Here is a 23,554-nt window from a genome sequence, read left to right as displayed (position 1 = left end):
GAGTGGGGTTTAGTTCCCGTCAAATCACTGGTTCAAATCTTATAGAGAGGGTTTGAGAATTGGAAGTTGGGTCTGAGTGGAGTTTAGTTCCTGTCAAATCACTGGTTCAAATTTTATGGAAAGGGTTTGAGAATTGGAAGTTGGAACTCCCTGTCGAAAGTAAAAATTGTCCCATGGAGTGTCTAAATTTGACTAAACCAGACACGATCATAGTGACAACATTTCTCACAGGTGCACAGATTGTTTTTCTATCTAACATTGGGGTTAGCCCTGCTCTAGGCTCAGTGTAATTGGAAAATAAAAATTATATTGAAAAAAGTAATGTGTACTTTACAATTCAGAAGCACCCGGAATCAGGGGCAAAAATTTCATTAATTTAATATTATAATTTAAATATCATCTAATTTATTATAAAATTTTTTGTAAGCTACTTTATTATAATTTTTTTTGTAAGTTTGGCAAGACTACATCTTTATCTTATCTCCAATTAAATCAAAAATTTCAAATCAAAAAAATGTCTAAACAAAGTACCTAGTAAAAATCCTTTATAGAAAACCCAAACACCTAATTTATTATAATTTAAATATCATCTAATCTTCACATTTTTATTTAAAAAATAAATCAAAATTTGTTTTTCCAAACATTAGGAAAACTGGTCATAAAACATTAAACGTTTTTTTCTTAGTTTATTAAAAAATAATCCACTTCAAAATTTAATATTTTGTTAAGATAATGCACTTCATAAATCATAAATTTAATGGATAAAAGTAAATGTCACAGTAGTAGCCACTCGATATTCATATTCATTTTAAAGTGCAGTAAAACCCCTTTTAATTCCTTTTTTTCTGGACAACCTAACCCCAAGCTGGGGAAATCTGAGCAACAAACCAGGGGCTAGTAGAGGGCGTTGAGGCCCCCATATATGGATATATATACTCTTTGATTTCCACAGTCCAAACAGAATTTTCTTCTTCTTCTTGGGGTTTCAACCCCAAAACCCTCTTAACCGTTCTGCTTTAAAAGCTGTACCAATGGCGGCTGCGGATCCCTTGTTCGAATCTCTCCAAAGTACACAGTCGATGATGGAATCCTTCGACAAGTCTCTGTCCGAGCTCTGCAAAGACAACACCAGCGAGTCGGTTCTCGATCTGCGGAAGAACCTGATGGAGTATTACCGCGACCTCCATAAAGCTTTGAAATCGACATACGAAACACTAAAGATGAAGGAGAAAAATTCAGAAGCACCCGGAACCAGGGGCAAAAACAAAGAGACCAAAACATTAAAGGTCGCCGGTTCGAGTCCCGTCATTTCCAAATTCATCAGAGATCTCTCAAATGTCAACGTCCGCCCTGAGATCAAAGTCCTCTGTGATAAAGCCGACGGCTGTGGCCTCAGAAATTACATCATGGGCAACCTGAAAGAGGTCGAAACCCTTCGGAACGAACTGTCCGAGGCGCTCCTTAAAGTCCCGGATGCGGCGAAGCTGGTGATGAATGCTCTGGAGGGCTATGATTTCTCAGAAAGTGGCACGATTCTCAGAGAGAAGAAGAGGCCCCCATTTTCTCCCAATAGAAAGGCTTGCATTTTGCTTTTGGAATCCCTTTTCCCCGTTTTTGGTGACGATGACAGCGGTGTAGTTCCCTCGGATGTCAAGGATTCGGCCCGGGAGATTGCCGATACTTGGAGAAAAGAGATGAAAATTGAGAATGTGGAGTCCGCCAGTTGGTTGGATATTCAGGCCTTCCTGCAGCTCTTGGCCTCGTTTAGGATCGCGGCGGACTGCGAGAAGGATGAGCTTTGGAGGCTAATGTTTACTATTTTGGGCCGAAAGCAAGCTCCAGAGCTGTGTTGGTCTCTTGGATTGTCCTCCGACGTTTCAGGTTAGTGCCGTTTATTTCTATCTTGTTGCCTTAAACATTTATAAAAACAGAGTGGAAACGAGTTAATAATCCCACATTAGCAACAATTGTGAGACAACTGTGGTTCATACATTAATAAACGTGCTAAAAGCAGCTTCCATTATTCTGAAGTTGGCCGCGGGGAGGGTGCAAGTCCTCATAGTTTATTGATGCCTTCCGGGGATTTAACTTTGGTGTGTGCCCAACGTGCAAGTCCTCATAGTTTATTGATGCCTTCCGGGGATTTAACTTTGGTGTGTGCCCAACTTGCGACAATCTTTACTGCTGAACAACGACCCCATCTCCAGCCAGTTTTGTTTTTTCACAATTCTTGTTAATTTTTTTTAAGAAGATGCTTCTTATTATGACAAACATGTTTTTCCGCATTCCAGGATTGTAATAACATGTCCTTTTGTTAATTTTAGATAACAATGGTATGTTCTATGGTTAAGTACACTTTACTTCAATGTTTCTTTAACAGCCTAATGGCAATTTCCAATTATATTAAGTAGTGATCACATTAACTTATAAACATTGATAGTAAACGCAGATAGAACATACAATCATGTGTAGAAGACAAGCCAAGACAAGAGGAGACAAGATGTGGCAGATGTCAGGGACAAACCCCAATGTGGGGAAACCCTTTGATCAAATCTTCTTATTATTCTTCAATAGTTCAGCAAAGAGAGTACAAATATCATAAATACAAGCCCATAACAGATCTACCAAATCAGTCGTCAATGTAGCCCTAACCAGAAAGTCAATGGTGGCCAAAGCTGCCCAAATCAACGTCTAATCAACTCGGTTAACAACAAAATAGTACAACCTCAAGATAGGCTCAAAGTCAACCCAAAATAACTTGGTCAACCCAAACAATGCTCGCTGTAATTCTACAGTCAAACAAAAAGTCGACACTGCGACCAACGTGATCAAACTGTCCCCAATAGTCTTGATTTGCATGCCAAGGAATGCGGCCTAAAAAGTGTTAGGATATTCTGACACATAGGAAATAGTTTAGTAGAGATAAGTAAAATGTGTTTCTTTACTATGTATTTTTGTAACTTACAATTCGACGGTTCATTCTCTCCTCGGTATTACCGACACTTGATTCGTGGCTTAGCACCCGATTGGTTGATCATCTCTATTTAAAGAGCATGGAGGGTCATTTGTAGATTAATCGTTCATGAGAGAATCTTATGTAAATTTTCATTCTTTTATTCATAAATTGCCTAAAGTGGTTGCGTTGGCTTAGGCCGTGGACTGTTTTCTTCTTTGAGGGTTTTAACCACATCAAGAATATTGGTGTATTGATCTGTGATCTGTTTGTGAGTGGTGCTTTTTGTTGTTCTATTTGAGGAACTTATCCCGTAAATTCCTACATGGTGTCAATGCTATTTGAGGGCCGCATCCATTGGTGATCCAAATCAGAAGTTGGTACAACTGCATCCGACTGTCGTTTCCTAGATCTACTGTTTCTGACTGCTTTCGGGCCGAGAGGACCGCTCTATTGTGTTAGGAGCATCTGTTCCAGTGAAGAACCCATTTCGTTTCATGCGAAAAGGTTTTTGCTAGCCCTAGCTACGTCATTTTTAAGGTTTGGAGGTATACAATTTTTTTTGCAGTTTTAGCTATTCATTTCTCTGTTTATTTCGGTTTATTTAGCTCTTAGTTTTTTTATTACCGGGTCTATACCTTTCATTTCTACGTATGCTCTTTGTCCCGCGACTCTGTGCGATTTGGGCAAATCAGAAACATAAAGGAAGGATTTTTCTCACGTGTATGCTCTTTTCCGTCGTGCCTTAGTGTGATCTCGGAAAATCAGAAACATTGAGGGGAATATTTAGTTTTCGGCGAAAGCTAACTTCAAGCCATAAGGTTTGGTTTTTTTTGCATGTCCGTTTTGGGTTGTGTGGTCTTTTGTTTTGTAGGCAAAAAGAGCTTTTCAAGTAAGCACGCATCCCAAAGCTTCAGTGACTAAAAAAAACCCTTCCTCTTTTCCAAAAATCACCAACCTTTTAAACTAGCTCACTTGATCCAAAGTTACTTTATGAGAATAGAGGTCTTGGGTTCACGTCTTTTTTTGTTTGTTTAGTTACTTTTTCAAAAAGCACATGTAACTTATGTTTTAAAGTTACTTTATGTAAAAATGTTCTCACCCATTATAAAAAGCAAGTCACTTATAAGTCTAAAGTTTATTTATCTTTTATTTAAGTTACAATTTAGTGGGTAGTCCATAAAGTACCATTGTAAAAGTGACTTTTACTTATTTATAAAAGTGAGTCACATAATTTTATTATTATTATTATTATTATTTTTTTTTTTAATTTTTTTTTTAATTAAATGAGCTAATTAGATTAAGTTTGGAAAGAGGGGGGGCGTGGATTTTTTTTAAATACAACATTATCATTCATTTCCGCATATTCACGCACTTCGTCGGCATCTTCAACAACTTTTCTTCAAAAAATCATAACTTCTTCATTCGGAAGCCGTTTTCAGAGTTGTTTTTTTTAATTAGCCTAATTTTTCGAGATCTTTCCATTGGAACACTTAGTTTCAACATCTACAACTTCAATTTTTGTTAGAATGAAAAGTCCATGCCAAGTTATTCTTGACAGCACCAACTGCTTCCAATGGTGGTCATACATTGTGGATTTACTTAGAAGTAAAGGTCTTTACAGAATAGCTCCAGGGCAAGAAACTAAACCTAAAGATGAAGATAAGGCAATCAAATGGGAAAATAGACAAGATCAAGCACGTGGGTTCATAGGGATGTCTATTTCTTCAGACCTTAGATTCCATATCGTAGAACTTGATACCCCTAATGAAGCAATGAAACAACTCATTAAAGTTTTTGGAATTAAAAATGAAATTAGAGCCCATCAACTTGAAAATGAGTTGCTTACGTTGGACCCCAATAATTTTTCTTCCATTGAAGATTTTTTGTCCAAGTTCAAGACCCTTAGAATTCTCTTGGAAGGTGTTAAGGTTAAGAAAGAAGATGGTAGCCTTATTTATTCCATTCTTACTAAGTTGGGACCAACCTATTCTATGTTTGTTTCCACTTTCCATTTTACTAGAGAAGCCTTTATTTCTCAAGGACAAGATTACAAGTCCCCCTCTTTTGATGCCTTTTGTGATTCTTCAATAAGAGAACAAGAAAAACTCTTACATCTTGGTCTTCTTAATCTTGAAAACTCTTCTAAGAAAGCCTTAGTTGCCTAGCAACAACCAAATTCAAAGAATCTTAAGAAGCAATATCCTAAAAAGAATGGTCCTAAACCAAACAAGAGTCCTAAGCAATTTTAGTCTCAAAATGAAAAATCATTTCAGCAAAATGATAAGGCAAATAAAAACAAAGGGAAGAAGACTGATAGACATTGCAACTTTTGTAATCGAGATGGCCACTTAGAATCCAAATGCTTTGAGAAGATGGAAGCCTTGGAAGCAACAATGAAGAAGCATAACATCTAGTTGGAGCACTCTTCAACTTCAATTTCATTTTCAGGAATAACACTTTTTGCATGTAGTTGTCAAACATTTTGGTCTGGTTATGCACTAAATGTATCTTTTTGTTTTCATTTTCATGAGTGGCTCATTGATTCTGGAGCTTCTTATCACATGGCCAAAAACAAAGCCATGTTTTATTCTTTAAATGATTGTAACACCAAATATATATATATATATATATATATATATATATATATGTTGGTGATGATAGATCTCTTAGTGTTGTAGGGATTGGAACTATTTATCTAGAAAATGGTCAATTTAATGATGTATTATGTGTTCCAATCTTATCCTGCAACTTTCTATATGTATATCAGATAACTCATTTAGGTGAAGGTAAAATCGTTGAATTTTCAGCTCACGATGTTGTAATTAAGGACCTAAGAGATCCTAGACAGATTTTAGCTACTGGCATTGCTAATGATTCCACAAGGTTGTATAAGTTTAACAACTTTGGGTCATAAACACTTCCCTCAGTATTTGTTGCTCATAATGATGAAGTGAGCAAACTTTGGCATGAGTGATTTGGTCACTTAAACTATCACTCCCTTCAAAATCTACGTAAAGAAAATATGGTGACAGGGCTTTCTATGGTATCTTGTAGAGATGGTGTTTGTTCCGGATGTGTACTCGGAAAACATTATCGGGATAACTTTGAAAAACGTGTCTCTTGGCACGCCTTAGTGCCTTTACAGCTTGTGCATAGTGATTTATGTGGTCCACTTCCAGTTGTTTCATTCTCTGGCTACAAGCATTTCTTAACTTTCATTGATAATTTCTCTAGACGCACATGGGTATACTTTTAAAACTCAAGATTGAAGTCTTTAACATGTTCTTGGCCTTTAAGGCTTTTGTTGAGAAACAATCTAGACATTAGATTCTTAAGCTAAAATCAGATAATGGCGGAGATTATGTTAACAACAAATTCATCAACTTTTGCACTGAGTATGGAATTCAAATGCAACATACTGTTCCATATACTCCACAACAAAATGGTGTAGTTGAAAGGAAAAATCGCACCTTAAAGAAAATGGCTAATTGTATGCTTCAATCTAAAGGACTTAGTCTTGATTTTTGGGCAGAAACAATTCACTGTGCAAATTACATAGTAAATCGCACTCCTATTAAGGTTTTAAAAAATATCACTCCAAAAGAAGAATGGAGCTCAATTAAACCAGATGTAAGTCACTTTCGTGTTTTTGCAAGTGAAGCATGGATCCATATTCCAGATGAGAAACGTAAAGTTTTAGAACCTAAGAGTGAAAAATGTATTTTTGTTGGATATTCTGAAGATGTTAAAGGATATAGACTTATTCCACTTAAGTCCAAAAATGTTATCATTAGAAGAGATGTAAAGTTTGGTGAAAATATATTGGCCTACGAGCATAGTTCGGCGGATGTGCCACCAATCTCTACCCTTTCTACTTTTGAAAATATTTCTTCTTCAGATGATGACAATCCTCCCCCACCTTTTTAGGATCCTCCTTCAGCTCCTCAGCCTGCAAAATGGGTCGGTGCTACTCGGGATGCAACAGGTGCTCTTGCAGGTGATCTTATAGATCAACGACGTACACATTCTCAGTTCGAAAAAGCCTCTTCTTTATTGGCTCAAGCTTCAGTGAATTGTGATCCTGACACCTTTGCAGAGGCTTCGAGCCATATAGATTAGGATGCAGCTATGAATGAAGAATATCGTTCATTATTGGCAAATGATACATGGGACCTTGTTCCTCTTCCAAAGGGATGAAAACTTGCTAGATGCAAATGGGTTTACAGAACCAAGTATGGACTAGATGGAAAAGTTGATAAACATAAAGCTCGTCTTGTTGCCAAGGGTTTTTCACAAGTTGAAGGCATTGACTATACTGAAACCTTCTCCCCTATTGCCAAAATGAACTCTATCTGCCTTGTTCTTTCCCTTGCTGCCTCTTTCAAGTGGGAAGTCCATCAGATGGATGTTAAATTTGCCTTTTTGCATGGGGGCTTGCATGAAGAGATCTATATGGAACAACCTCCTGGCTTTATACAACTAGACTCTAGCCTTGTATGTCGGCTTAAGAAATCCCTTTATGGTCTCAAGCAAGCCCCTCGGGCTTGGTATGCCAAAATGGATAGCTTTCTTTTAGATACTGGCTTTTCTAGGTGTCGTTCTGAAAATACTGTCTACACTAAGAAAGTGGGTAAGTCTCTTATCATTCTTGTTATTTATGTTGATGATCTTATCCTTACTGATAGGGATCCCAACATTATAAACCATGTGAAGTCTAACCTTAAAAAGAAGTTTGAAATGATAGACTTAGGACACTTGCATTATTTTCTTGGTCTTCAAGTCTTGCAATCCATGGAAGGTATTTCCCTTTCCCAATCCAAGTATGCATGTGATCTTCTACGCCACTTTCACATAGAACACTGTAAGCCATCCCCTTCTCCCTTTCAGTCTGGAGCCAAACTTTTAGTCACTTGTACTTCCCCTGAAGTTGATGTTACCTTATATCGTCAACTTGTAGGAAAACTTTTGTATCTGACCCATACTCGTCCTGACCTTTCCTTTGTTGTTGACCTTATTGTTCGGTTTATGCAAAACCCATATGAAAGTCATTGGAAAGAAGCTAAAAGAATACTTCGTTATGTTCGAGGTACAGTTCAGTTTGGGATTCATTACAGTGCAGAAGCATCTCCTCTATTGGTTGGTTTCACTGATTCCGATTGCGTTGGTGACGTTGATGATTGGAAGTCTGCAGGTTATGTCTTCACTCTTGGTTTTGGACCTATTACATGGGCTTGCAAGAAACAAAGTGCCATTTCCCTTTCTTTAGCAGAAGCAAAGTATCGTGGCGCCGTAGAAGCTAGTAAGGAAGCACTGTAGCTTCGTCAGATCCTGTCAGAGTTTGGCTTTCAACAGCAGCACCCGACTACACTTTGGTGTGATAATCAAAGTGCCATTCAACTATGCAAAGATCCAGTCCAACATCAGCGCAAAAAACACATTGAACTACACATGCACTTCATCAGAAAGCTCATTTATGACCATGTTCTTGAAGTGTAATATTGTTCAACCGATGATCAAGTTTCAGACATCTTTACAAAGGCTCTCACAAAGGCGAAGTTTACTAAACTTCGATTTATGGTTGGAGTTCAGGAAGTTATCACTAAGGGGGGATAGGCTCTAATGCCTCCTTCCTTCTCCTATTGTGTCATATTTGTACATCCTTCAATCCTATCCCAAGTTGTTCTTAAGGGGGGATGTTAGGATATTCCAACATAGGAAATAGTTAAGTATAACTTGGTCTACTGTAGAGTTAGGTAAATTGTGTTTCTTTACTATGTGCTTTTGTAATTTACAATCTGACAGTCACGATATGTAGTGATCCGACGGTTCATTCTCTACTCGGTATTATCGACACTTGATTTGTGGCTTAACACCTAATTGGTCAATGATCTCTATTTAAAGAGCATGGATGGTTATTTGTAGGGTAACCGTTCATGAGAGAAGCTTATGTAAATTTTCATTCTTTTATTAATAAATTGCTTGAAGTGGCTACGTTGGCTCAGGCCGTGGACTGTTTCCTTCTTTGAGGGTTTTAACCACGTCAAGAATACTGGTGTATTGATTTGTGATCTGTTTGTGAGTGGTGTCCTTTGGTGTTCTATCTGAGGAACTTATCCTATAAATTCTTACAAAAAGATCGAAGTTTTGGCCCAAAAACAGAAGTCAATTCTTGGTCAAAGCTCCCAAGTCAATGTTGGTCAATGTTGCCCTAATCAAAACAAATTTTGGCCTCCAAAATTAGTCCTGAAATTCATCCTCTCCACACGTGCAAAGTAGAGAAGCCTCTAAGTTGTACGAACCAATCAAGAGAGGAGAGAGAAGATGATGTGATGAGATGAGATGAGAGTGTTCAAATGATAGAAGGGTCCCTCCTATTTATACAGTTAGTTGAGGGTGAGGAAACCCATCCACTGGGCTTCATGAGCCTACATTTGACTAAGGCCGACCTTAACAATTTGTTCATGAGAGAATAAATTCAAAATTTCATTTCTTCTTGTCAGAATGAGATGATCTTTATATCAAAATTGTACCTCTCCGAAAGAGGAATACAATGCAATAATCATCTCCATCATATGAGTTGTCCTAAGGTGGAAGTTGGCCCTAGTTGCCAATTTTAACACTCCCTTTCAACTAGGGAGAATTCCACCTGCCAATCCATCATCATACCAACCTGTCATCCTGTACCATCCTTGTCATCACTGCCTTGTTTTGCTGTGCGGAACCATGAAGTAATAATGAAGAAGAAGTGATCGAGAGTGTATCCTAGTCATAAGGAGTATGGTAGTACACGATGCGTCTATCGGTAGTGCTATGGTTCCAAACCAACTTTTCCCAACTCATTGGCTAGATGAGAGATACTTCCCATGAATTTCAGACTCTATGGGTAGAATGTGTGTCGAGGCATCAACAGGAAAAGGTGAACCACTCATCTTGCTCATATGCCATAGGAGAAGGTGAACCACTCATCCTATGCATATGTCAATCATAGGGGAAGGTGAACCACTCACCCTACATTCATGTGTCTGGGTAGGGGAAGGTGAACCACTCACCTTGTATCCAGCGCAACACTAGGGGAAGGTGAACCACTCACCCTATGGTCGCTCATAGCTAGCTCCAAGAAGTACCCTATGCCCCCAGGAGCTCTCAGAGCTCTGTGTCCAACTCATAGGAAACCCTTATAAGAGGGTCATTCTACGGCTCCAAGTCTCCCTCGGAAGGTTAAGAATTTGACCTTCCCGAGAGGCTTTGTGAGAATGTCAGAAATCTGTTCATCTGTCCTTGATGTGTTGGAGGCTAACTGCTCCCCGTTGTACCATATCCCAGATAAAGTGGCACCGGTTATCAATGTGCTTGGAGTGGTCGTGGAACACAAGATTCTTTGATAGATGAATCCCACTTTGGTTGTCGCAAAAGATCGTGGTGGTATCTAGCACGTGCTCAAATAGCTCACTGAAGAGCTTCCTCAACAAAACTGCTTCACAACAAGCCATACTCACAGCAATGTATTCGGCCTCGATGGTGCTTAGTGCAACTGATTTCTGCTTCCGACTCATTCAAGATATAGGGACAGATTCCAAAGAGAAGCAACACCTAGATGTGCTCTTACGATCCATCACACTGCCAACCCAATCAACATCTATGTATCCATGTAGTCTCAAATCCTCGACAGTGTATTTCAGTCTATAGTGGATTGTGCCCCAGAGATATCTCAAGAGATTCTTGGCAGCAATCCAATAATGTGATGAGGCTCGACCATATATTGACTCAACCACTTCACAGTGAAGCATATGTCAGGACAGGAGTTGACCAAAAACATTAGGGCCCCCACAAGTTGACAATACTCGGTAGGGTTCGCCAAACTGGGCCCAACAACACTTCCACATAGGTTCTTAAAGTTGAGTTCCATTAGAGAAGTCACGGACTTGCAGTCCACCATCCCACATCTCTCAAGTAGCTTCACAATATATTTTCCTTGAGAAAGGAAAATATCACCTGGCTTTTGGCAGACTTCCAACCCTTGGAAATAATGCATCAGTCTTAGGTCCATCTCGAACTCGGAAGCCAACTCCTTTTTGCATTGATGGATGAGAGGGTCATCACTTGTCAGAAAGAGATCATCCACATAAAGGTCTAGAATGAGAGGTCTGTCCTTTTCAACCTTAAAGTATAGGTTCGGGTCAACATCCCTTCTCGTAAATCCCAACTTCATAAGATGGCTATTGATCCTTTCATACCAACCCCTAGTAGCTTGCTTCAACCCATAAAGGGCTTTCTTTAACCTGCATACGTGTCTCACGATCTTGAACCTCGAACCTCTCAGGTTGTTCCACATACACTTCCTCCTTAAGCGAACCATGAAAGAAGGCAATTTTGACATCCATCTGATGTAGGTTCCATCCTTGCGAGGCAACAAGGGCTATGATCAAACGAATGGTTGTATATCGGGCAACTGGTGCAAACATCTCATCGTAGTCTACTCTTTCCTTTTGAGAGAAGCCTCGAGCTAAAAATCTGGTCTTGAATTTCTCAGCACTCCCATCAACTCCATTTTTGATCTTGTAGAGCCATTTCAAAGTGACCACAAACTTATCCTTGGGTCTAGGAACTACATCTCAGACATCATTCTTCATGATCGACTCATACTCCTCGTTCATTGCATCCTTCCAAACTCGTTGCTTCACGACTTCTTTGAATGTACAAGGCTCAAATTGTACAATGGTACTCATGGTAGCTAAGTACCCTTAGTACCTATTTGGCTTCTTGCTTTCACAAAATGTCCCCCTCGGTGCAATGTGTTTCTCGGCATCTTCAAGAGTATCTTTGAGCCACAATGGTCTTTTTCTTGAAGTAGAGGGCTCACTAGGAGGTAGATCAATGGGATCCATCAAACCTTCCACATCGGACATCGATTCATGAGACGAAGGTTCATCCTGCTTTTTTGCATTAGCATCATCATTGGCCTTCCTAGGAATAGTTAGATCTCATATCTTTCTAAGAGCAGAAGCTTCATCGAAAGTGACATCATGACTTAATTCCACTTCCCTTTGACCAAGCACATAGATTCTATATGCCTTTGAAGTTTCACTGTAGCCCACAAATGTTCCTTTCTTCCCAGATGCATCTAGTTTGTTTCTTTTCTCTTTCGGCACATGAAAGTATACGGGCAACAAAAAATTTTAGAATGAGAAACATCAGGATTCTTACCGGTGAATACTTATTCGGATGTCTTGAAGTTCAAAGCTTGATATGGGCATCAGTTTTGGACATACACATCGGTGTTGGCAGCTTCTCCCCATAAGAACTTCGGAAGACCTTGATCATTAAGCATAACTTGGGTGGCTTCTATGATAGTACAATTATTCCTTTCAGCAACACCATTTTGTTCAGGAGTATATGTGATTGTAGTCTCCCTCTTAATGCCAACTTCTCTACAATAGTCTTTGAGTTCATTTGACTCATATTCGGTCCCATTATCGTCCTTAGAATTTTGATCTTCTTCCTTGTTTGATTCTTGACCAAGGCTTTGAAGGAACAAAACCATTTGGATACTTTATCCTTCTTCTTTAAGAAATAGATCCATGTCTTGCGAGAGAAGTCATCCACAAAAATAACATAATACAAATATCCACCCAAAGATGTCACAGGCGACATACTTGATAGATTAGAATGGACCAATTGAAGAGTATCAATGGTTTGAGACTCACTTGAGGGGAATGGTCCCTTTGTATGTTTTCCAGCTTCACATCCTTGACAAAAGCCTTCATGATTTAAGTTGAATTCGGGCATCCTTGTGATCATCTTCCTTACATCGGGTAAGGCTTTAAAATGAAGGTGAGAAAATCTCCGATGCCATAATTCGGATTGAAGAAATGTGTCACAAATCATTGCTCCTAACAGACTTCCTCCAACCTAATAGAGACCTTCAACCTTGAATCCAAGAGTGAATGCATATCTTGGGTTCCTTTGCCAAAGACGAACCTTCCCATCAATGAATACCACCTTAAAACCTTTGTCTTCCATCATAGAAATAGAAACCAAGTTCTTTTTCAAGTCAGGTACATATAGCACTTCTTGTAGGTGAAGGGTTTGACCTTGATTTAAGTGAAGAGTAACGGTCCCAATTCCTTTCATAGGATAAGTGGCATTATCCTCAAGTATAATATCCATATTTGTCTTATTTTCAACCAAGTTAGAGAGGGCTTCCTTGTACCTAGTGAAGTGTCTTGAGACACCACTATCAATCAATCAATGGTCCAATGTATCCGTAGGAGAGGCAGTGGAGAGGGCATAAATAAGATAAATTTCTTTTTGCTTTACAACATTAACTTCATCATACCTGGAGTTTCTCGAATTTTTGGGAGTACGACCACCTCCATTTCAAGCAGTAGGAGCATTCATTTTTCCTTTGTTATTAAACCTGTTGTTCCTTTGATTGCCATTGCCTTTGAAGTTGTTATTATTGTCACAATCTCTTGGAGTATCCTTCTTGTGAGGACACTCAAGCGAAGTGGCCAAACTTGGTACAATTGAAGCACCTTTCTTTTCGTCCTTCTTTAAATCCTGGCTTGAACCCTTGTCCTTGATTCCTTTGACCAACATTGTTCCTTCTCTTAGAATGAGTGGAGAAGGTAATCAGATTGTTTGCATTTGAGGGCTTGTCTCTTTCCATCATCCTTATTTCTTCTTGAGTGCATTTGGCAAATAGTTCATTGAATCCTGAAATCTTGTCATTGTTGAGAATGGTAGTGTTGAACACATCCCAATCTCTTGTAAGAACCCCAAGTGCAATAAGGGAGAGTTCTCGGTCATCAGTGATTTCGCCAATAGATAGGAGATCGTTTCTGATCTCGGTAATCCTCATGAAGTAGGATGGATGGATTCTCCTTTATCCATCTCGATATCTTTTAGATTGTTCTTGAGAAAGAGAATTTGATTTGCATTGTTTACTTTGAACATCCCAACCAACGTTTCATACATCTCCTTAGATGTTTCCAAATCAGAAATATAGGCAACCAAAGGCTTATGAATGGAATCGACAATAATCTTTTTAGCTTTTACCTCACCTTTCTTGTATTTGGTTTGTGCAACAACGGATGCATTTGAAGGAGGCTCTACTATTGTTTCTTTGACATAGTCCATGAAATCATTCTCTTCTAAAGTCAAATCCAAAGTCATCTTCCATGCATTATAGTCTGACTTGTCCTTAAGCTTGTCCTCAGATTTGAAGAAAGATGTAGTTGTCATTGGGACTAGTTCCAAGTCCTTGTCCAACAACTTCTCTTAGTGATTGCTTTGCTACATTCTTGCTTGGCCTTTGTCTTCACCTGAGTTCTGATTTTATGTTAATTTTAGATAACAATGGTATGTTCTATGCTTAAGCACAATTTACTTCAATGTTCCTTTAGCAGCCCAATGACAATTTCCAATTATATCCAATAGCAATCACATTAAATTATAAACATTAACAGTAAATGCAGATAGAACAGAAAATCATATGCAGAAGACAAGCCAAGACAAGAGGACACAAGATGTGGCGGATGCCAGGGACAAATCCCATTGTGGGGAAACCCTTTGATCAAATCTTCGTATTATTCTTCAATAGTTCAGCAGAGAGAGAGAGAGAGTACAAATATCATAAATATAAACCCAAAACAAATCTTCCAAATCAGCAGCGAATGCAGCCCTAACCAGAAAGTCAACGATGGTAAAAGCTGTCCCAAATCAGCCGATAATCAACTCGCTCAACAACATAATAGTATGACCTCAAGAGAAGGTCAAAGTCAACCCAAAACAGCTCGATCAACCCAAACAATGCTCGATGTAATTTCTATAGTAAAACAGAAACTCAACACTGCAGTCAATGTGGTCAAATTGTCCCCAATTGCCTCTATTTGTGTGCCAAGGAATCTGGCCTAAAAAGATTGAAGTTTTGGCCTAAAATAAAAGTCAATGCTTGGTCAAAGCTCCTAAGTCAATGCTGTCCTAATCACATAAATTTTTCACCTCCAAAAACAGTCCAAGAATTCGTCCTCTTCCATAAGTGTGAAGCCTCCAAGTTGTACGAACCAATCAAGAGAGGAGAGAGAAGATGATGTGATGAGATGAGTGAGTGTCCAAATGAGAGAAGGGTCGCTCCTATTTATACAATTCGTTGAGGGTGAGGAGACCCATCCATTGGGCTTCATGAGTCTACATTTGACTGAGGCCGACCTTGACAATTTGTCCATGAGAGAATAAATTCAAAATTCCATTTCTACTTGTCAAAATGAGATGATCTTTATATCAAAATTGTTCCTCTCTGAAAGAGGAATCCAATGCAATAATCATCTCCATCATATGAGCTGTCCTAAGGTGGTAATTGGCCCTAGTTGCCAGTTTTAACACTTTCGCCATTCTGGGATTATTACAATTGAATGTCTTAAGCCTACAACACTCTACCACTTTAAGAAGATGCTTTCCACTCAGAAGCCATGGTGTGGTGGGTCTATTTGGCCAATTTCATCCAGGATATACACATGTCCCCAAACACATGAATATGGACCTTGCTGTGGGATATGAAATGTCCCCACTTTACTAACTTACCAAAACCTTGTACAAGCGAGCTTCTAACCTTTTAATAAGTTTAGGTAAGTTCATTTGAGTTGTAGAGTGTTGCATGTAAATCAAGCAGGACATGGCAAGGGATTTATCTAGATAACAAAGGAGGTAGTTTTATAAAATTAAAGATACCTTGCATTTAAATGTGAATTGAGCTTCATTAAAAGTCTTTGTTTAGCCATTGGGCCTTGGATGGGATATTTAGTCACCATGTTTTCATTCATGCATGTGGTCTGTTCCACTTGAATCACAATTGTAAAAAGACAACGAGGCTAGGTACAAGCAATGTCATTAGAACCAAACTAGAACCAACCGATCTGACCGTTTTTGGCCCAAAATCAGTTCGAATAGGGCTTTTGAACCACAATAGGCTGGTTCGATACTGAACTGGTATGTTTTGTAACGGAACTGACTGGTTCGCTACCGAACCGGCCTATTCCACTGAACTGGCTGGTTCAGAACCGGTTTTGTGCAGTGAGTACCTTCCTAGGCTTGTGTAAAAAAATTGTCTTTTTATTTTTATTTTTTCATTTGGTTGGCCCACTTCTAATTCTCCCCTAGGCTAACGTAATATTCAGGCCTATGGTCCTCAGCGTAATATTCAAGCCTATGGTCCTAATATTGCTATGCATTTCATGGTAATGTTAAAAATTTAAGTAAAATGATGGAAATGAAAGATTACTTAAATTTTTAACACTAACATGAAATGATTGAGGATGTTTGAGAGTGGTTCCAACGTATGTCACAAGGTTCGTTGAACTTCAACCCTGAGGTTCGAATTTCGGCGAACCTTAAAAAAAATTTGAGGTTCGACGAACCTCATAGCCATTGACAAAGTTTATAGATCAAACCTCATAACCTCATGTCACAACTCAAGTTTGTAATCCATGTTCGTGATAGCATTTTTTATGTTTATTGATGTTGATATCTTACTATTTTCTATATTTCATTTTAAACTTATATATATATATATATATATATATATATAGAAAGTGTATATAATAATAAACGAACCTAATGGTGAACCTCATAAAAAAATTCGAACTTGAATTGACCCTAATCATTGCCGAACCCGAACAATGTGACTTAGGTTCCAACCTCATTGGATTTCATATGAAGAAAGTAGACTTAAGTAAACTTTTAGATGACACTCAAAATCCAAGAGACTTAAGAATTTTTCAGGATATCAGGATTGCAACGTTTCCATTGGATTTTGTCATGTACGAGGGTAAGGAACTAGTATTTAATAAAGAGCGCCAATCCCTCTTTGTACTTTGATGTAAGTGGCATTGGTTGTCGAACTCTTGTATCATGACTCTACTAAAAATATACCCATCACTCAAACAAAATCTTGACTTGACATGCTGACACTATGCTTTTCCTATCTTATTTTAATGCTTAGAGGATTATATTGATGAAGAAGATCCCAATATAGACAATGATTGCAGACTTGGATGCCACTCATTCTTCAAATGAGGATGAGGAGGATGATTCTGATGGTGACATTGACAATTAGCACTTGTAGGATGTAGCTGTAGTATCATAATATAATGTTATTTGGACTATAAAGACCTTTTAGAGCTTGCGTCTTGATGTTTTGTGGTTCAGCTATGTTTTCCACTAAGTGCTGTTTTAGTTATATGCACTATTACTTGCTATATAAATGATAACTTTTGCATATTTGTGTTAATGGTTTGGATTCATATGGATCCACATGAATATATATATGTTTTTTTTTTTGTTAAATATGAATATTTTGTGTGTTTTTGGTAAACTGTCTTTTTTTCCCGTATTTTACCGGTTCCCAGTGTGCAAGGTTTTTTGGTTTGATCACCCGTTCAGTTTTGATAACATTGGGTACAAGTTCCACATAATTTGGCCAGAATATTTACCCTTTCAAACACAGACCATAAGAGAGCATGGAAGTGTTGGGAGATTTTCGGATCTGTACCTATGCTGTACACTCACTTGTATTGCTATATATAGAGTATAGAATTGGTGTTGTATTAAGGTAATGTACCTCAGATAATCTTCTACACCACTGCGCATGATTGTGGATGATCTGTGTACTTTTCCGTTACAGCAGCATCACACATACAGCATTGATTTCCATTTTGTATGTGCTCACATCTGCTTTGCATACACTTCATTTCTAGTCCATAATGGAGAAAGCAGGTGCAGAGGTTTCTTTATTCAGTTCAGCAGCGAGCAATGAATTAGCTTGCTCGAGATCTAAGAGGCGGGAAACCTCTTAATTTCCGTTCACCTTGAAAATTTAAAAAGTAGCTTGATTGATTCAATTGATTTATAATTCTTGGTGGTTTCTTCATAGGGGAAACAACGGTCATTCAATTGATTTTTTGGCACGTTCCTTATGGTTTTGGGCACCACATGGCTGGAAACTTTTATAAACTCTTTACGTTTCAAAGATATTCTGGAAGCACCTAAACAAACAAGGAGCTTCTACAAGTTCTCAAAATAAGGGAGTGCTAAAGCAAATTCCGGAAAGTCTCACAAAAATCTGCCAAGCTACCAAAAAGCGCTCAACAAAAATGGAGTGTTTTGTACCATCTCCCAAGATCTTGGGATTGGGGAAATGCTGGGTAAGGGTTCCCCAACTCCTGGAGTGATACCTGTGCAACTATGGTTAAAAGTCTGCTTACTATGGTTTAAGAAAAACTAACAGAGTGATCATGATTGACCATTCTCTAATAAAATACAATAAAATGGGTGAGTGATCAGTACCAAGTCATCCAAAAGAGGAAGATAAATAACAGAATAGAAAAATAAAAATGTAATACATTTTTAATTCATGTTCACTAGACTAATTGTCATCATCCGAATCCAGAGGAAGTCTGTTTCTAAAAAGTTCTGTTATTCAAATATTTCCGAAGTTAGCAGCCTGGACTACAAAGCTGCAGATCCATCATTTATGTTGTGCTGATCACATCTTTGTTATTTGTGCAGATGTTATCGATAAACTTTCCAAAACTGGTAGACAGTTAGAGGCCCTTAGATTTGCTCATGAATTTGGCATGGTGGATAAGGTGAATCCTGTGGATTTGTTGAAATCATATTTGGGACAAGTGGAGAAGGCTGCAAAGGAAATTTTGATAAATGGACATGGCTCAAAGGCTTCTGAGGTTGCTGCCGATGTTTATACCATTTTTAGGAGATTGAAAGGAACACGATGTAACACATAAGTGAACATTTATATTTGATTTGTGTTTTAGTCACAGACTCCAGAGTAGTGTATCTTGATTTAAGTATGTTTGTGATATCTATTTGCAGAATGAATCATACACAAAGAAGGTGACTGCCATGCAAACTGTTCTTGGTCTTATCAAAACGTATGGTTTGCAAGTTCGTGTTTTTGAAGACAACTTGCAGAAGAAACTAAGACAAATGGAACAGGAGAAAGAAAATAGAAAAATAAAGAAAAATAACGAGAATATTAAATATGCACAGGAGAGAATAAACAGAAAGAAGCACTTTAAGTCAAAGGCAGAGCATAAAGAAGACAAAAAGAAAGCTGCTGCTGAGAAAAAGGCACAGAAGAAAGGACAGAGAATGAAAGCTGCTGAGGAAGAGGAAAAGAATAAAAGACATCAATCTTTTGAACCTGGCTATGGGCTTTCAGAGAGGGAAAATGATACTTCAAAGAGAGCTAAGTATGCTTCACCGAACGAGAGAACCAGAGCGGCTGTTGGAATGGGCAACTCAAAATTTTCACCTTACAATATTGATGGTTTTCAAAATAAGCCTGGGATTATTGGTAATGATCACCATACATCAAGTTTTAGTGCCAATAATAGGGGCCTTACTGGACTTGCTGCCGGTGCTTTCACATCATCACCTTCCATTGCAGCTCAAATAAATGATGAGAGAAGACATCATGAGAAGTACCCCTCAGCTTTTGGGACTAGTAATCTAAACCCTATTGGATCATCATTGTACGGCTCTAGTGCCCCTGCTGGTGGTTTTGGTGAGATTGATATAAATCACGTTAGAGCACCAGTATATGGGACTGGCGATTTGGCAAAGTCATCTGCAACCCAAAGTAACTATAATTTTGAGGGAAGAAGTCAGCAAAGCTATAAATTGAATTTTGGTGAAATTGATAACAATCCTGTTCGAGCATCAGCTTATGGGACTGGTGCTTTGACAAACTCATCTGCCACTCAATGTCATTATGAGAGATCCCCAGAACTGTATACATCAGCTTTTGGAGGTGGTAGTATGGGTAGAATTGGGTCATCTGTATATGGATCAAATTCTCATACAATTCCCTCCTCTGATGTGAACCAAGGTAGTCATGAAAGAAGCTTTGGACAGTATTCAGGTTTTGCTGGTAGAAATATGGGTCCTGTTGAGTCAGCAGGGTATGGATCTGGTGTTGCCACAGTGCCACCTTCCAATGTGTCTCAAGGTCACTTTGAAAGGAGAGTACCTGTAATAGATAGGCATCTGTTCAACAGTGGGATGACTTCCCTACCCCCTACCTACTGAGCTTACTTGCCGTGATAGTGAAAGTACACCAAGACAGTTATCTGTATAAGTTTGTCGTCATTGTAACAGTATAGAACTCTCTGGCAGTTCTGATAAGTTATACTAATACTGTCTCTATTTGAGAAATTTTGGATTTTGGAAAAATCATGAATGCTATTTTGTATCTTGCTTTCTGGTTGAATAAGAATTTTCTAGTGGGTAATTCAAATGATTTAATATATCTGCACTCAAATTTCATTTGTCGTGTTAAAAACAAATTCAGTCAGTGGTGGTGTAAGCTTTTATGAGATAACCTGATGTCCGAGAGAATCTTATAAACGTTGGTTAAAATTATGATAAAAATACCGCAGCAACAGCGCCCAAGCCAACGTGAATTGACTACTGTAAGTAATTGGAATATTAACAAAATTATTGGTTCACTCCAAAGAGTAAGTAAGAAACCAGATTGGCCTAACAATGAATGTTATTGACCATCCAATTTCCTTATCTTCATCCCGTTCATGTTTTCTCGTGTAACAAGACATTTGTTTATTTCTGTTTAAGCTATATATAAAAAGGTCAAATGTGTTCTTGTCCCCATGTGGTTCTAAAGAAATCTTCATAAATTTACAAAATTCTTATATATACACATGCAATTAGAATTGTTGCTATGCTTCTCAGACTGGGTTTCATTTGCTATCGCCGCGTCGAGTGAGGGATAGCCTGTGTTTGTGATGAACATTGAACTGATTATGATTCACACAATTTGAGGTATATTTAACTTCCTACAGTATGTGAAGTACGATAGTTACCGGATATCAGCATGGATCAAAGACTAGATCACTGTTGGGCGTTTGAATCTGACGACCGTTGATGACATATTGATATATAAATATAAGAATATCGAAGATAAAGAGCAGCCCTTGCTTGCAACTGAAATTACCACCTTCAACGGGAGGGCACACATCAGCAGGGAAATGATAATCAATAACATGTTCAAACCGAGTGAACTCTTCGAGCAGATAGACCTACTTTCTATCGAAAAGGTGATTTGGTTCTTAGCCTCATGGTTAACAGGATCAACGCAGAAACAAACACCAGTCCGCTCTGGATTGACTTTCAAGGAAGTGAACTTCAAGCAGATAGACCTACTTTCAATCGAAAAGGTGATTTGTTTCTTAGCCTCATGGTTAACAGGATTAAACATAGAAACAAACACCAGTCCGCTCTGGATTGACTTTCAAGGAAGTGAACAGTTTCCTGGCTAAACGCCCTGGACAAGTTGCGACATCGCCAATGTTGCAGTTTGTGCCACTATCCCAGTGTTTATTAAGTTTTAGGGAATCCTTAATGGTGGTGCTAAAAGCCAAATTTACCCATTTTTCTGTCGGTATGTTTCAATAAGAACTAATGTCTTCAATTGAACTCTGCCATTTACAATGTAATATGTGGACATTATGCAATGTAATATGTGGACATTATGATGTTTATTTGTACATAGGGAAAAAATATATGCATTAAATAAATAATTGCGGTTAATAAACATAATTACACTAATAAACATGAGAGGTAAATAAATAATTACATTAATAATCATAAGACGTAGATCAACTAGTTTGTGTGGAATTTAGTCTTTATCAAATAAGAATTACATATTATATATACACAACTAAATGTGTATTCATGATGGATCTGCCCATATCCATGCTACAACAAAAATATATGACAATATAGTCCAATTTTTTTTCAATCAGTACCCAAAAAAACCCTGCAGGGGCATCAGAGAATCCATCTGATAAAGATCACACTGTCACCATATACAACCAAACAAAAAAGCCCTAAAGAAATTATAATATCCATTCCATATTGATAATGCTGATGTCAATTTCAACTCAATGTAATATGCCCTATAAAATTAAAATTATAGTAATACAAGTTATAATCCAAATAATAACCGTTCACAAATATTAGGGGGCATCTCGTTATCTCATCCCGTGAAGGCCATTGGCATGTGGTGAGCTCCTTGTCTGTGACCGTTAAATAGCACGGTTGACAAATTAATATTGTTGACATCTTAGTACAACCTGGAGTTATTCGGTTGGCCCGTGACACACGACTCATGATAATAGTAGAGCTCTTATGGGGGATCCACAGAGCTTCCATTTATTTTTTATTCCAAAACTTTGATTGGAGTTGTTTTGTTTTGTCCTTAGGAATTTATTATTATTATTATTATTATTATTATTTTTTAATTAAATACAGTGGAAGATTTATTATTTTTTTTATGTTTAATTTGGAGTTGATATGTTTGATTTAGGGTTGATATGTATTTTTTCCTAAAATAAAATAAAATATTTCATTTTACTTTTATTTATAAATAAAATGTTCAATAATATATATCTTTTTAAAAATAAAATAAAATATTTTATATTTTTCTTATTTATGAATAAAATGTTTTAATATCCCTGTGAAATAATATAATTTTATATCAAATTTAGAAAAAGATACAATAATTAAAAAAAAAAAAACTAAATTTTCACTTAGGTTGTGAAGAAGATAGGTAATTCTTATACTTCTTGGATCAATAGTTTGGACAAAAGTTTAAAAACCTAGTTGTTTCACGAGCTTGGCAATTAGTTTTAGGATTTAATCTTTGGAACTTGTGGAAAGAACACAATCTTAGAGTTTTCAATATGAAGGAAAGACCAACATCAACATTAAAAGAGGTGATCCTTTTCAACATTTGCGAAACGATTCTTGCGTCCTCTTGGATTATTGATAGTTAGCAAGTAGAGGAGTCTGAACAACATATTTTGAAGAACCTCGATTTGCATCCCTCTATTTCTACTCCCTATTTATTTTCTCTGTTGCATTCTATTCATTGTATAGCCAAATCATATACCCCGCCCTCGAGCTCCTTGAAATTGAGCTTTGATGGTGCCACCAAAGGAAACCTTGGTGCAATTGGCTACGAAGGGATTTTTCGAGATGATAAATCCCAACCTTTGAATATATATGCATGTTTGTGCGATGTGACCACAAACAATCTTGCAAAATTCCTTGCTATTGAGAAAGGTTTACCAATTGCAGCCAAAGAAGGTTATTGTTTGATTCAAGTTCATGGAGATTCTCAAGTTGTCATTTAATGCATACACAAATTGTTAAATGGCCACCTTGCACACAAGACAGTGCACAACTGCCATTTACCAAAAGTAGTTTCAAATATCTAAGACTTATTATTAAGGTTCAATTATATTATCCCTCAGCAAATGCGGCGAAAAGGTAAGAGGGTAGCGGATGCACTGGCTAATTAGGGCAGCCAAGAATGACACCGAACCTTGGACGAAGCTTGGTCAATTGCGTCACTAAGTGAAGACGTCCAAGGAATTAAAAGGTGGGTGGAGTAGGATAGCGCTTTAGTGGAAGCCAACATCCCCGATGGGGGTGTTATTAAAATTCACCGTAATGACAAGAAGCAAGATTAACATGTCAAACACGAGAATGGAGCATGGG

The 23,554-nt window shown here is 37.8% G+C and overlaps 1 protein-coding gene across 1 annotated transcript; it reads left to right on the top strand.

Annotated features, from left to right (window-relative positions):
• The first annotated feature begins 822 nt into the window (after positions 1-822).
• On the top strand, positions 823-20,206 carry LOC149234817 (uncharacterized). The gene is made up of 3 exons (XM_089371950.1): positions 823-1,881; positions 18,521-18,696; positions 18,845-20,206. The coding sequence occupies exons 1-3, from the start codon at positions 1,032-1,034 to the stop codon at positions 20,060-20,062; spliced, it is 2,244 nt and encodes a 747-aa protein (XP_089228076.1). The 5' UTR covers positions 823-1,031; the 3' UTR covers positions 20,063-20,206.
• Positions 20,207-23,554: the final 3,348 nt, after the last annotated feature.

This window comes from Pinus tabuliformis, chromosome 8, assembly GCF_031772625.1.
Source record: "Pinus tabuliformis cultivar Carrire ecotype Pingquan chromosome 8, CPIR1, whole genome shotgun sequence".
Classification (NCBI taxonomy): Eukaryota; Viridiplantae; Streptophyta; class Pinopsida; order Pinales; family Pinaceae; genus Pinus; species Pinus tabuliformis.
Note: the sequence above shows the minus strand (reverse complement) of the source record. Positions and strands in the feature narration are given on the sequence as shown.

Excerpts from the sequence above, each read along its gene's own strand:
- LOC149234817 (XM_089371950.1), top strand. The coding sequence starts at position 1,032 with ATGGCGGCTGCGGATCCCTTGTTCGAATCTCTCCAAAGTACACAGTCG. Across the intron at positions 1,882-18,520 it reads ATTGTCCTCCGACGTTTCAG|ATGTTATCGATAAACTTTCC; the intron begins GTTAGTGCCGTT and ends TTATTTGTGCAG. Across the intron at positions 18,697-18,844 it reads ATGGCTCAAAGGCTTCTGAG|AATGAATCATACACAAAGAA; the intron begins GTTGCTGCCGAT and ends ATCTATTTGCAG.